The 15471-nt window shown below is 42.4% G+C and overlaps 1 protein-coding gene across 1 annotated transcript; it reads right to left on the bottom strand.

Annotated features, from left to right (window-relative positions):
- Positions 1–909: 909 nt before the first annotated feature.
- Positions 910–12447, bottom strand: abcg4a (ATP-binding cassette, sub-family G (WHITE), member 4a). The gene is made up of 14 exons (XM_073479512.1): positions 12219–12447; positions 6987–7104; positions 6762–6894; positions 6618–6668; positions 5225–5370; positions 5007–5130; positions 4685–4799; positions 4458–4597; positions 3384–3482; positions 3076–3244; positions 2881–2981; positions 2639–2797; positions 1260–1378; positions 910–1138 (listed from the first exon to the last, which is right to left on the bottom strand). The coding sequence occupies exons 1-14, from the start codon at positions 12445–12447 to the stop codon at positions 910–912; spliced, it is 1932 nt and encodes a 643-aa protein (XP_073335613.1).
- Between the last annotated feature and the right edge of the window lie 3024 nt (positions 12448–15471).

The raw sequence follows: 15471 nt of genomic DNA, 5'->3' as shown, positions 1-15471 counted from the left end.
CTCCCTGTTCACTGAATGCTTCCTCGGTTATGGCAGAAACAAACAGTGTATAATTGGGAGCAAGTAAGGAGTCAAAGGCCCTAAGTCTTTGACACTCTGCTCGATATTTTACAAACATTTAAGTATTTTCTGAACCTTCTACCAGCTTCAATGTTCGGGCAGAGGGCCTGTGAAAGTGATCCACACTGCAGAGAGTCATCCGCTGGCAGTCGATTCGTTAAGGTCGTATTCCGTTAAGAAAAGCCATCGTGTTTAGCGTCTGTGTAAGAATACCTCATGAGATGATCCTACAGGAGAGCGAGCACAAACATTTTCTGCACTTTTTCTGATGGAAATAAGAGGGTATCCATCTTGAAATCTTGTTCCTGTGGCATCTTGATGGGTGATGTCCAATTCTGATGTGAACCTTTTTAGGCGCTGGATTGAGAAGCTACAAGTTATTGGACACTCCTGCACCAAGATGGTTATTATGGCTCCGCATAACCCGCGGAGACTTTCTTGAGGTTCTTGGAAATCAGTACAAATCCAAAGGTCTCACTTTAAAGAAACATGCTTTCTGTTACTGTTGGGTATTCTGTTTCTGTTTAGTGCAGATAAACAATCTTGTTGAAGGAAATGGTGATCTGAAAGAAACTACTAACCTGGAGGACAACTGATAAAGAGCAGGGGGTGGAACAACACTCCATAGTCTAAACTTTCCTTTTCAAAGATAATATTATACTGTACAGTTTGCGTAATGGTGCAGCACAGCTTTCTGATGATTTCACGTGCTGGCCTTGTGTATGTCTTTGTACATGTGTGTGAAGTGGAGACAGAGAAAGACAGAGAAAGAGAATGTTTGCTTACGATCTCACACTGCCGGGATATGTGCGAGCGTCCTGATCCATCAGTGGTTGCCTTCCGGACATCTTAACGCTCTGACTTGACTTTGTAGCGCAGGACTAGGTAGGTAGCCAGTCTGAGGATCAAGAAGAAGACGCCCAGCACCATGAAGTCCACGTAGAGCTTCGCATCTTCCACGTCCAGCAGCTGCAGGACCTCCTCTGGCTTTTGGAACTTACACACCAGGCCACTCACGCACTCCAGCTCCGACCGGTTCATCCCGTAGATAGAGAGGATCACCCCCTCAAAGCCGTATCTGAAAGGGGACACCTCATGAACCCAGGCTCATTTAAAGAGACTCTTTACAGATCAGAGACAGCCGACAAAGATCAATAGCCAAAGTTAATTTAGCAAAAGTCTAAAGTAGCTGAAAGTACCTGACATAGGAAACATAAGAGCTCCACTGCAGGTATTTGGGAATGGTGTCAAAGTTGACGAAGAAGCCAGAGAAGAGGAGCACAGGTATGGCTGTGACTGGACCCACGAAGGTTGCCACCTGTGAAACAAATGTACAGTATTCAATAAAAAAACCCAAAAAACTGGCTTAATGTCATACTTGCGATGAGAAAAAGTAAAAATAATCATATCTTCTTTTTTATTAATCGTTTTCATCCTCCTGGTGCCAACATGACTCTCAATGCAACTCCAACACGACTGATGTAGCCTCGAGCATTAGCTTCACGCCAAATTGAGGAGCGAGCTACTGATGTTCTGATAAGTTCACACCTTTCTCACACACAAGTGTTGGACAAGTTAGGGTCAGTACGTAAAAGTAGAATATAATCACTGGGATTAGTAATTGCATTCTAATTATTGATTTCAAAATCAAAATCTCTCACACTGCTTGTTCCTGATCACATTACTCTAACACATTACTAATTCCGCAGTATTTTAAAAACGTGAAGGTGTGAAAATAGGCGATTCCCTCCTTTGAGTGAAGGGAGACGGAGATGAGTTTGTCTTTTCTGTTTTTTTCCTGTTCAGCCCATCGGGAAGAGGCTCTGAGTGAGGAACACACTGGTCTCCCATAACTGGTCTTATTTCCGCACTTATTTCGCTGTGCCAGCCTGGGGAAAGGAGCACGCCAAACTGCATCTCCCAGTCAGCAATGTTTAAATTACAGGTAGCTGTGAAGTAAACTTCTGTTTGTGAGAGCTCTCGTTGTTATAATGTACTCGGGTTCACTGTAACGTTAAAAAAACAAAGTTTTTGGGTCCACGTCACACTGATTGGCAGCATATATCCAACCAGCAGGCACAGTTTGTCCCTCCGGCTAGCAGCAACATGATAGTTGGCTGCGAGCCACCCTCGGGCAAGGCAGCAGGGTGCTTGTTCTTCATCTGGTGCAACAGAACGCTACGGTACTTAACTAAACAGTAGCATTACATATTTTAACTTACATTTGATCACAGTGAGCTTCTTTTTGCGTGCTTCACTATTTACCTCAGACTGCTCTAGCAAAGCTGCTAGCAGACAGTGTGTCTATATGGCACAAATTAACTTATAGACCAACATGCATAACCGGTCAAAAATATTCTCTGTGGTTAACCCCTGACATCCCTAGCAGTAACACTTCTTAAACTCAGATGACGAGCAGAGAGAAACCTCTTCATATTTCAGCAGATGAATGTGAAAACTTCTGTCAAACTCTGCATGTACAGTATGGTTTTCTGCACAGTGAAGGTCACACGCTTAAGTGAAGTATCAAAAAGCAAAACACATTTTTTAAGAGGAGGGAGACTTTAAGGTTGCCTACCTGCAGAGACGTAGATGCAGCACCTATAAGCAGACCTAAGGATTGGGCCACCAGAGCCGTGGACGTGGACAAGGCCATAAAGAGCAGGTAGCGACCGGCTTCTGGAGGCTGTTCAGTCATCCAGTACACTATACTACAATACATGATTGGACAAATCACCTGTAAAAGAAATTTTGAGTTTGTTATTTGAAATAAATTGCATGCCTAAACCACTGTGTGCTCAATCATTTGCTCAATTATACCTGGAACGGTACGTCCGCCATGGTTTTGGCCAAATAATAAGCCTTCAGGCTGTACCAGTAGTTGAGATGTTCCCTTATAAACACAGCCATCTCCAGAGGAACTGTGAAACAACTGCAGCGTTAGAAAAAAGTTCCACTTCCACAGAAAAACAACACAGCAAATCAATGTTTCCAAACTCTCACTAGACATCTTACAGGTTAGGATGGTGGGCATCAGGGCAGCAAACATGAGGAACAACATGGAGAAAAAGAGGAAGCCAGTGTTGTTGAATACTTTGCTGGCATCATTTCCAATTTTGAGATAAAGCAGACCAATCAGCACTCCAATACACAGATGGGACATCACCCTGAGGTGGGTCAGCACCTTGAAAACAGACAAAACAAACATCAACACATCTCAAAAGCCATTAATTGCTACCAATAATCAAATTAAACCTATTTTTCACACTAGCTGGTGGCCATCACAGCAGGAATTGTTTGTAGGATTTTTTATTTTTTTTTACCGTGTCCCTGCATATCGTAACAAAGGTCCTTTTGAAGAGGATGCAGAACTGTGTGGTTGTACTGGTGGCAAAGCTGTGTTTCTCAAGTGTTCCTGTGTCCTGTGGAGATAATCAGTGAGGACAAGGACTCAGTCATAGATACCAATACAAGACGAGCAAAAACAAGAAATCACAACTCTTTCACTGGTCTAAACAGTGATTAGAACGTGTTTTGTGTGTGAGTTTATATTATATAATGTAAGAAATGAATTCAAATGTCCCCTGATCCTCAAGAGAACAATGGTGTCAGTATAGAAACATGTTTTATTGCCCATGCTATGCACAAAGTGGGTTTTTTGGCCAGTATGGAAGAGGTATGAGTGAGAAATAATTACATTTTTTAGTGGAAGCTGAGAAGTCAATGCAAAGTGTCAGGCAATATCCAATAATAATAGCAATAATAATGAAGACATGGACTTATATAAGAACAGAAAACACCATAATCTCTTCGTCTATGGTAAAGGTTACTGGCTGATGCCTACACAGATAAACCCAGAAGAGGATAGAAAGGGCAACAGAGAAAATCAATAAACTGATAAAATGTTTAAAGAGTATGAAGGGCAGAACTGCACCATGTAGGAGTAATGGTGGAGAGAGCGCCTGGTGGTTTACATTTACAGTTTTAGTATTTAGCTGATGCTCTTATCAAAAGCGGCTCATGAGGCTGAGAAAGAGAGAGTGAGAGGAAGCTGAGGAGACGGATCGATCGAGTGGAGGACAGGAGGAAGAGTTTGGGGGAAAAGAAGAAATAATGTGGACACTGGACAGGAAAGGGTAACACAAGTCACAAAATTTGGGGATTTTCTATGTACATTTGCTCAAAATGAACGCAACCAACAAGAAGAAGAACATTTCTATCACACTGTGGCACTGTAGTTTAGAAATATATCCCCTTTTTTTATATGTGAATGAGTAGGTCGCTTATTGTTTAGTGTGAGCAGTTAATAACCCAGAACCAATGCAGGGAACGAAGAAATCTTTGAGACCAGTAAGTATAGGTGTGGTGCTATAGTGAGAGAGGCTGTTATTACTCACACTGTGGCATTGAGAGGGACAGGAAGAGTCACTTTTATCTCTGGAGTTCTTCTTGCTCTCCTCTGAGCACAGTCCGCCCTGGACGGCCTCAAACAGCACTGGATTCAGATCCCCATACTCCCCTGACGCCACCTCAATGACTGGGGACAGAGAGGACAAGCGTGTAAGAACAAAAACACCAGACACACACATGCATTCCCTTGTACTAAAGGACTTGCGTGACTCACTGAAATCAGCAGGATTGTGATACGTCGGGCAGTGGAGGCCCAGGTTCTTCAGATAAGGGATGAGGTAAGGGACTGTGCCCTTGTATATACACTGACCCTGACTGAGGATGTACAGCTGGTGGAAGAACACAGGTACAGAGTAATCAACGTAGTTTCCAACACACCGGCTCTCTGAATTATATATGAACAACTGACAAAACAACAGGCCTGGGTATCGACTTGTCAGCTGGATAAAATGAATCATGCTAACCTGCAGCGCCCTGGCCTGAGCAGCGGCTAATGGAAGGCTGGACGTGTCCAGCACTTTAAGCACTCAAGTTACCTTATCAAACATCTCAAAGAGCTTGGCACTGGGCTGATGAATGGTGCAGATGATTGTCCGTCCTCCCTGAGCCAGAGACTTCATGAGGGAGACAACCTGGAAGCAGGACGCGCTGTCCAGACCACTGGAACGAGACAAAACCAGAGAGGCCGTTACACTATTTAATCCAAATGTCTGTTGGGATTACACCGATTCAATCTAGGTGAGACATATCCTACCTGGTGGGCTCATCAAAGAACATGACAGGAGGATTGTTGACCAGCTCGAGCGCGATGGCCAGTCTTTTACATTGACCTCCAGAGAGACAGCTGGTGCGTGTCTGAGCACATTCCAGGAGACCCAGAGCGGTCAGGATCTCATCCACCTGAGGAACAAACAGGGACGGATGATGACGCACGCCACCGACAATACAGTTGGAAGACATGAACCAAATCTTCTATCATGTGTGACCCCATATTTATATTTTGTATTGTGTTGTGATGTAGAATACTTCCAAGGAGGACCTGGCTGCAGACAAAATGGTGGCAACAATGATCCTGTGACATCATGTGCTCTGCTCTTATCTTTTTTTGTGCCGTCTGTTTTCTTCATGGTTAAAGTGGAGTGATATTTGGAACAGGTACAATTTAATCTCTAAAGTTAAATTTGTCTTAATTGTAAGAAGGTTTTAAAACTGTGGTTCTTTTCTATTTTTGTTAGTTCATGTAAATCAAAATCTAAAATATTTGTGTTTAAAAATGTAGCTTGGACTGGCATTAGACATCTTTTTACCTAATTTTGAAGTAAATACTGATTGCACAGTGTCATGGCTGTAGAAAAAAAATGGCACCATCCATGATTATACTGGTTCCCTGTAAGCCTCCCTTTGACTCCCAGAAAAACAAAGGTTGAATTACGGCACAAAGGGGTCATTGTTTTCCCAGGTTATGATGGAACAACTGGAATAACTGTTGAAACTCTCCCCGCTGATGGAGGAGGCAAAGAAGGTGACGAGGGAGAGTGATACAAACCGAAGTAAAATAAGAGTGAACGATGGAGAGCGCTCCGGTGTTGAGTCTATTCCCCCATGTGTGTTTCCCCGCACCAGCAGGACCAAAACCAGCATTCTTTCTACTAAATCAGTGAGTTACAAAACAAAACCTGCCTACTTGTTGATACAACAGGGATTTTTGCTCTGCCGTTTAACAGCGCCTAGATCAGGGTTACCTACTCTGTGAAGTGTGGTCTTTTTCGTTTTCTGGAGGCATTCAGCAATGACCCTTCCTTCATTTTTAAGTTCCCTGTATACGGTTAATCCCTGTGTTTGACATCCGCCATTTTGTCTGCAGCCTGCTTCTCTTGGAGTAGGTGAGAGGAGATAATGGTTATTTTTTGGAAGCCTTGATTTACCTAATCCAGTGAAGGTACATTATTACACTGATGCAAAAATATTCTAAATTCAATATTACCATCAAACAGTCCTGCTCATTAATATGCATTAATAACCCGATATGACTGATAAGATATTCAAAGGGTAATCACTGTGGTATACATATTGTAGTATGGAATATCTTTATCTCAAAATAAATGCAGCACATATCACCGTAATGTAGTCAATATATTCAGACTTACGAGTTCTTTTTTGACCTGAATGCTCTCATTTAGTTTCAAATTGGCAGAAACCTGAAAGGCAGACAGAAGTCAGCACATTATTATTGAACATTAGGATTTAATGAGGTTCTGAGTTTTTTTATTTTCTTTTAAAGGTGACCTCACCATCATGGCCTCCCTCGTAGTGAGGTGAGGCAGCAGCATGTCATCCTGCATGATGTAGCAGGACATCTTCCTGAAGGTCCTCAGATCCCTCGGTCGACCGTTGACCATGATCTGGCCCTTCATGCCCGTCTCCCTGTTTCCCAACAGAAAACGAAATTATACTACAGCAAGTGTGGTCTCATAAATAAGTAAGAGGATTAAGATGTTTAGGAACAAACATCTCACCTGTAACCTGCCAGAATATTCATCAGAGTGGATTTCCCGGCTCCAGAAGGCCCCATGATACCAATCAGCTCTCTGCTGTTGAATCTTCCCGACAGACACTTGAGGAGGGCTTTGTAACCTGACAGAGAGACAAAGCTTTTACTTGTACTGCTGTAATTGGTCTGGAAATGTTCTTATCGATCATTCTCATTTTACTGCAAAGTTTACTTTATGAAGGAGCTTTAATTTAATTTATAATGTTCACTATACTAGCCCATTTACAAGACTCACGTTAATCCTCATGCTGTCTGCAAAATATTTCAAACATGTATCCACTAGTAGTAATATTCAGTAACAGTAATCTTCTCATTTTCACATCAAGGAGACAAAGAGAGGGCATAACTGGTCAAAAGCAAAGTAAAAAAAGACAAAAACATGACAAACACATGGTTAAGGGAGGCTTAAAACATGTTTCTGTATGTTGTACCGCCCTCACACATAACAGGGGAGAACAGGTTATCAGTTGAGAGATGTTTATTTCTACACAGTGTTATTGCATAGATTTTTAAAATTAATTGCAGAAAAAGTCAGATATAAAAGCTTAATAGGGACTGCAACTAAAATGTGGGCTGACACAATGTGTTGTATTTTTAGTCCTGATCCGTCTGCTTAACAATTATGATTCTGCTAGCTTGTATCACACCTTTATAAACTCCTGACAGTGAGAAAGTGGAACAGGTTGTACAGCAGTTCTGGCTCACTTTAATGGCTGGTTTCACTGAGCCCTGAAGCTCAGTTCACTGACTCTCAAAGTGTTTCTATGGATGGTTCTACAGATAAAGAGCCTAATTTCACTCCAGCAGGGTAAATCACAGGCTACTGAATCTGAGCTGGCAGTATTGTGGATCAGAAGTGGCCAAGCAGATGTGTTGTTACATATATAAACATCATCCTTATTGGCAGGCTTCACTGACCACAGCCTCCATTTTAAAATGAAGAAGGTGAGGTTCGCCCAGGGCGTCATGCAAACTAGGACCTCCACTGACCACAGGCATTACTCCACTGCAGCAGTAGTGGTGTGGCCTGCTAATGAAGATGTCTCGGGTTTTTTCATGACGCATTCCCTAACCTTTGGAGGCACAGTGGAAACAGTGAAACAATAGCTTTTAGACCTGACGTAGATGCTGAAAGCTTCCAGTTATGGAAAGTTAAAGAGGTCTGTAAAGTCATGCCCTGTTGTCACCCAGGCTCCCTCGCCTCACCCATTTCTCCAGTGTCTTCAGGGATGCTGCTTCCTGTCTCAAGCTGTGTAAGCAGGGTCTCAGCAGACCCCTCACTCTAAGAGTAAAGGAGCTTAATGGCAGTGTTATTACACCAGACAGCCTCCACTCAGACAGAGGAGCAGCCTGCTGTCAGTAAAGCAACCCTGCTCGGCCATGTGGTGCATACTGATGAGCTAACCCGGTGCTGTAGGTCGCGCATAACAATAGTGTTATCTGTGCGAGGCTGCAGGCGCAGAGTATGTAGCTGACCACACTGTCACAAAGACACACTGACTTAAAAGGTTGGTTCTGGTTTTTGTGAAGGAGTGTTGTCTGAGTTACTCATTCATGCTCAGTGTATTACATACAGTAGATGGCGGTCAGCTTGTCCCCGGTGGAACATGGAGGAGCAGACAGGAGTACCGCCATGGAAGCGGTGTACTGCCGTGGATGGGGTCAGCGGCTACACATACTGTATTTTGACCACCTAAAATAGGGCCCACCTTAAAAAATCAATATCAGGTTAAGTGTACTCTATATTTAGAATACCTCGCCATCAGCCCTCTTCCACAGGGAACTAAGCTCTCTTCAAAGCCACCAGACTCCTTTCACAAAAACAGTGATTTTACCTCGCAGATCAGGGGAGCTGCTTGACTGCCTCGATCGGCTAGTTTGCCTGTGTTACTGCGTGACTTTGGTGTTTTAACACATTATTTCAGATCTGAACAAACCCTTTAACAGTATGTGATAGTATACACTCAGCGATTCCAACCTGATCTCAGAGGTAATTTCAAAGTAATTGTTGAATAAATTATTATGAGTCATGTTTGAGGTGGGGTCCTAACACGCCTCAGATTGGAGCCCATGGTACTAATGACAGCTGTGTTGTGACACCAGGAAACCAGTATCATCTGAAGAATAGTCCTCACACTTCACATCAGTGTTGCTGCTGTACTAAAATCTTATCTTTATTCTCTGATTTCATTCTCATCTTACAGTAGTTGACATCACAAACTCTGTATCTATCCTTAGTTAACTATATGTTAACATACATAGCCAGGCAGTGGCTGCACTGTTCAATGAAAAAATGTGTTTGACCAACAGAATACTGTTTATATTCAGTTTCATCATGTGCAAACTATAGATACAATTTATGTTTAGAAGGGTACTCTGCTGATGTAGCATTTCACTTCTATAACATCGGTTGACGTTATGTGATGTGTGTACAATGTAAACTGTAGTAAGAGAACGTCTTTTTTAATCCATGTATTCATGTTTCTAGTCAAAACCTGGTGCCTGCAGTACCCACAATGCAAGGTGACCACAGACAGTTTGGCAGGAGTTCTGGGTATGTTATGCTACTAGTGGCTAATGTAACCTCAAGCACAGATGAGGAGCGGACTACAGAGGTCAGGTAAGCTCATTTGTTTCTTACTCCACACCTGCAGATTTTCTTCATTTTTAAACTTTAAACATTTTTACTTCCATGTCAAAACCTGGTACCTACATTACCCACAATGCAACATGACCACAGACAGTTTGGCAGGAGATTTAGGTATGTTATGCTACCAGTGGCTAATGTCGCCTCAAGCAGAGATATGTGACGTCACTTGAGGGAATGTATTCAATTTGCTGCCTCGTCTGGGGCCACAAAAAGCTGTAGACAGCTTTTTCTCACATTTGCAGTATTACTCCCCGAGTCCTGTAAACAGATTTTTTAAGTTAATTTGAGCTAAATACAATCACTTTAATCAACTCTGTTCAAGCTTATTTGAGTTATTATCGCAAATGTTCCACAGCCTTTAAGAAAGAAACTAGTCTTTCTGTTGGCATATAATTAAGGTAATTTGGTCAAGCTGTGAAATTGCACACACTGAAAAATTTCAAATGAAGGAAACAAAATGAAGCAAAAAGATCTTTTTCTAATGGTCCACTCCCCTCACACCAGGACATTTAGTAGATAACATACTCAGAAACTGCTACCATTCTTCAGATGACAAACATGTAGTACATCACTTTCACTTTTGCTGTCTGACCATGTAGTCTCTCTGGATTAAAAAAAGGATAAATAAGCATTTACAAGACTGCTAAAGAAAATGACAAAATCTCAGTATCTCAGTCTAAGCAGCACAGAGACCATCAAGTAAAGGGTGTAATTTTATCCGTGAGATTATTATTGACACTCCTCGTTATCCTAACAAACTCACATCATCGATGCAGGTGCAAAGGCGCCATTGCAGTAAATAACAAAACACAGAGCAGAAAACACTTAGAGGCGTGTAAACATATTCCTGCTCTCCCTCCCTCCCTCCCTCTTCCTGTCCTTCCCCCTACGCAGCAGGTCTAGTGTTTCACCAGGAGAATACCTCAACAGGAGGAGAATACCCTCAACATGAAAGCAGGCCACAGCAGCATCATCCGAACAGGGATAAATGTCTGCCCCTGGCCCAGAAGAGCCTACGATAACAAACAGAGAGCAGCTCGTACATCAGCTAACCCTCCTGAACCCTTTTACAATAACAGAAACGACTCTACATTTATTGCATTCGCACTGTCTTTCTCTTAATCTCTTCCTGTTCGTTGCAGACATTTTAAGGAATGACTCATAAGTAGTGTGTCAGTGACTCAAACGCTAAAAAGACATTAAATTATAAATGACATCATGGGTTCAAGACTCATGGCTCATGCTGTACATCATCTTTTACCCCCTATCTCCTCTCTACCAGCTGTTTAATTGCATATAATTCAGCAAACATGACATGAAATGATGTGCTTTTTCTAAGGAGAAGTAATCACTGACTGCAAAACCACACATCTTAACAACAGCCCTGAGCTGTGTGTGATTACACCTGTTTTACAGCTTTGATCAGCTAGACAGGGACTGCAGAGAATCGTCTCTTAGCTTAGCTTGTTAAATGAGACGCAAACACGGACAAGCCCCTCAGCATATGTCAAATATGCACTGATATGAATTTAGGTGTGGCTGGTTTTTATGTGAGTGGCAGAGGCAGAGATGAATATGACGGTAGGTTCACTGGGACTAAAATGGCAGGTGAGCAATCTTTCTGAAATGCGCCGCTTAATTAGTAATAGCTGAGACACTTCCTGTTCACACATCATCAGCCTGATGAGCCAAGGCAGACACCCTGAAGAGACAACATACAAACAAAAGGAGAAACCACACGTTGATTTTGATTCGAGGCTACTAAAGGAGAAACGTGCGCGTCATCGGAGCAGCAAACAAAATCTCCTTTACTGACCGCCGCTCCTCAAGAACACTCTCCGTACATTTTCCAACGGAACAACAAACACTTCTCTGCCAGGCTTTCGTAATGCACATCAATATTACACAAGACGACCTGCAATGCATCATATAGGTCCTCTCCTAAGGATACTGTATGGAGAATGTAAATAAAAGATTCCTCTGTGGTCCCCTGCCCTGCTGAATATAAAGAACATGTAAAACAGATCGGTTTGCTGAAGGTGGTTCAGTTGACAAGCATGGATGACCAACGGTTGAGTTGGAGGCTGATCATTAATAAGGGTGCTGAGTTTAAACGCTGTCCATATTTCATGAGCAGATCAATCGTGGACCTGACTGACTCACTGCCACCGCCTATCGTCAGACAACACAGGGAAAAGAGAGGCGAGCAGTGTGCCAACCTGCGGGTGTAAATTATTTACTATGTCTAAACTCTGCTGAGCGCAGCAAAGCTTACAGTCACACTGCTCCCTATGACATGGTGGGAGTCTGCAAGTGTGTATGTGTGTGTGTCCGTGAGGGCCGGGCTCGGCTGGGCTACATGTGTCAGAACAATGGAGCAAAGCAAAAGAGGCAGCCTAACACTGAGGAGAAAAATGTTTTCCTTAAATGTCAACGAAGGCTTTTGAAGGCCTCCCTTGAAATTTCTGCACTCTAGATATTGATCGTCATGGGTGGTGCTGGCTCGCTCATCCATCACGGTTACTATGTGAACTGAGCGTGCAGTACCTCTCCTTCTCCACCAGGGACCCTCGCGAATGGTGTACGAGAGCTCATTGAACTCCAGGTCCACAGCAGAGCGGCGTGGGAGGTGGGAGAAGCGCTGAGCCTCAGTGATGTGGTTCTCCACTTTCTTCAAGTGGGTGAGCAGTGGGGCCTCCTGAGGCGCTCCGCCGGGGAGTTTGGTCTCCTCCATGGGGATGCTGACCGTGCCCTGCTCCAGTGTCCTCTCAGCCATGCTGAAAGGCTGCAAAGGAGGACAGAAATGTTAAGTTGTTCAGGTTTATCTCTTTTCTCTTGCTTCAAAGTAAGAAGGTGCACTCCTGCCTCAGATCAGTACATTTTCATATATGAAGAATCTCAGATTAAAGCAACATTATGTAACTTTTTACATTAAAATAACAGCTTCGAAATCATTTTGATGGTATAGTGTCTTGTAATAGGGTGAATGATGTCTCATCCACTTGTTTCTGCACTATGTAACTTCAGTAAGAGGGGAGGATCACAGTGTTACATACACGTTTACTTCAACATATGAGTTTTCAACACATAACATTGTTATGACGTGATGAGTTTGTTTGTAATGAGCACCTACACATTGTATTTACGACAGCGGTGTTGCACTCAGAGACCGTGAGGGCGCAAATTGCACAGAATGCCAGTTTCTACATAATGTTGCTTTAATTTTCACCTGAGAAGAAAAAAAACATTAAAGCAAAGTCAGGGATCCAGACTAACTTCTAACAGCTGGTAGCACTGGTGTGCCTCACCCTGTCATTGAGGTGCACCAGCACATAATTTAGGTGCCCCAATAAGCACATAACGCATAGATGACTGTGAACAGGAAGGTGTACATAAATGTTTTTCTTCATTTAAATCACAGCACGCGCAATAAGAAATTGCAATAACCTCAACTGTTTAAAAATAATAAAAAAGTGCTGATGTTTTAGGTGCTTGACAAACTCAAATAACTCTTATCGGGGTGTAATAAAAAACAATAACTGATTTAAAAAAGTTTATACTTTGTGTTAAGACTATAGTGTTTTCCCTTGTCTTACTGGGATCTATGTGTAGTCCTTGTGGATTTGCTTTTTGGATTTTATTTTGGTTTTATTGTTTTTTTCAGGCGCACCGGTGCAACCAATATTTATGTTTAGTTGCACCAGACAGATTCTGAGGCGCGTGTGCAACCAAAACTGTCGCACCCTGGAGCCCTGAAAGTAAATCATTTCTTCCCAGTTCTGAAACTAAAATTGGCCAATAAACAAGACAAATATGAATTGATTGGTTTTGATTCCTTTGTTTTCTAGTTGATTGACTGACTAATGGCCTCCATAAAAGAAAAATGTTGCCTCAGCAGATGCAGTCACCAGAATAAAATGTTGCCATTGTGCGTTTCCGCAAACTACAGATATGTTTCCATTTGCACTCTTCATATGTTTCATATCAACATCTGTGAGGTGATCAGATTACACGTATCTGAGCTGAGTTTCTCATCTGGAGGAGTGGGTGGCGATGGTAATTTTGTTTAACGAGATGACAAACCCAGGTATTTTAAGCCAAAACGTGAATTTTGTTTTTTCTTTAACCCAAACCGAGTGTTTTTTGTGCCTAAGCCTCACCAGACCTTAAAGGGTAACTCCACCAATTTTACACATTAAAGTGTGTTTAGAGATCTTGGGGAGTACTGCTGCATGTGTGGAAAAAAGGAGTATAAAGCCTTCTGTGGCTCCAGAGGAAGCTGCATGTAATCTGATAAATTGTCTTCATTGAAGTGAAGGCACCAGATTTTAAAAGGAAGACGAATGCGTGGGATGAAGAGGTGATGTCTCTGGTTCTGCTGTTCTGATTCTGATCATTTGTTTTTTAACTGTCCATAATGAGTCCAACAGTGTTGTAGGAGTACAATGCAGACCAGCGGACTGCTTTGTAAACCTGACGCCAACATTTCCCACAATGCACTTTAATCACTGATTGACATCACTGGAGGAAATTTCTCATATTACATGCAGCTTTACTCAGGCCATTGGTTGATTTTAGGATGGCTGCCGACACCATCCTAAAAACTAGGTGCTGCACATGATCTGATTACAGTTTATTGTATGGAGTGGCTGGTTGAGGGGAATGAGATTCTGAGTGTGAGGAGTCGGGATCTGGTTTCAGTCCTGCAGCGCGCTCATACTGCTGATTCACATAAATTTCCTCCGAGACTCAAGTGTCTGTTAAAACCATGTAGTGGCTGCTGATCCATTAGCTTTCCGATAATGTGAAAGTGAAGCAACACATTGTCTCCATGATATCATCATGCTGGACATGTCGGGACATCTTCAGAATCATGTTACTATTTCATTAGGGGTAAAAGTCAGCAGTTATTTGAGAAAACAGATCTAAATGAAGTGAATTAAGAGGATTATGAGATGAGATTCAAATGAGTTTCCATAAATGAATCAGGTGACCTACTTTAGATGTAATAATGAAGAGACATGTAATTATCAGCTCAGAGTTTATAGATGGTCATGATTAAATGCTGCAAGAAAACTAATGGGATGTGTATTTTAGTGTAAAAAAAACCCCAGCTAATTCTGTCAAAGCAGTAACAAGAAACTGCCTAGTTTATGTACATGCAGGCCTCAAATTGGCACAAAATTCACTGGGGCTGCTCAAGCGAAATAAAAGATGTAAGCAACACATGGCGACACACAAATATACACGCATAAACAGTCTGTTTGGCTCTCCTAATCATGAGTGGACACATAATCCCCGTATCAGAACATCCACTGCTGCCATGCAGTCCGGTAGGACTACTTCCCTGCTCCAGTCTACTGACCTATGGAGGATATTTCACTACATACTATAGTAAAATATCCTCATGTGAAGAGGACCAGTGAAGAACATTGAGCATGACTTCTATTGACCGTCCTCCCATTAGTGAATTTTCCATTACCAGCCTGCATATAAGCTCTGTGAAAACACTGACAGGCTTTAATGGCCTCTTAGTCAGATGAAGGCCTGCATGATCTGTCATAGGCAGGACACGTGAGCCACACACACAGAGAGAGGTAGTAAAAGTCTCCAGAAGGGATGAGATACGGTTATTAAATGTATTTGATGTGGCTTTGCAGTGGTGTGGTGGATCTGTGCTCTGCAGTGACTTGTTGTCAGTGCCAGCTCTCCAAAAAAAAAAAAAAAAGCACCTGTTACCAACAAACTGATGACAAGAGTGGAAACATGAGGAAAATGACAGAGCAGTGGTGAGACATGA

This window comes from Pagrus major, chromosome 13, assembly GCF_040436345.1.
Source record: "Pagrus major chromosome 13, Pma_NU_1.0".
Taxonomy (NCBI): Eukaryota; Metazoa; Chordata; class Actinopteri; order Spariformes; family Sparidae; genus Pagrus; species Pagrus major.
This window is presented reverse-complemented; position numbering and strand designations above follow the sequence as displayed.

Bases quoted from the DNA above. Each gene is read 5' to 3' on its own strand.
- abcg4a (XM_073479512.1), bottom strand. From the start codon at position 12,447: ATGGCTGAGAGGACACTGGAGCAGGGCACGGTCAGCATCCCCATGGAG. The intron at 4,800-5,006 runs GTAACTTGAGTG...TTCTTCCACCAG, and splicing joins TCTTTGAGATGTTTGATAAG to CTGTACATCCTCAGTCAGGG. The intron at 1,379-2,638 runs GTAGGCAACCTT...TTTGTTTCACAG, and splicing joins CTGCATCTACGTCTCTGCAG to GTGGCAACCTTCGTGGGTCC.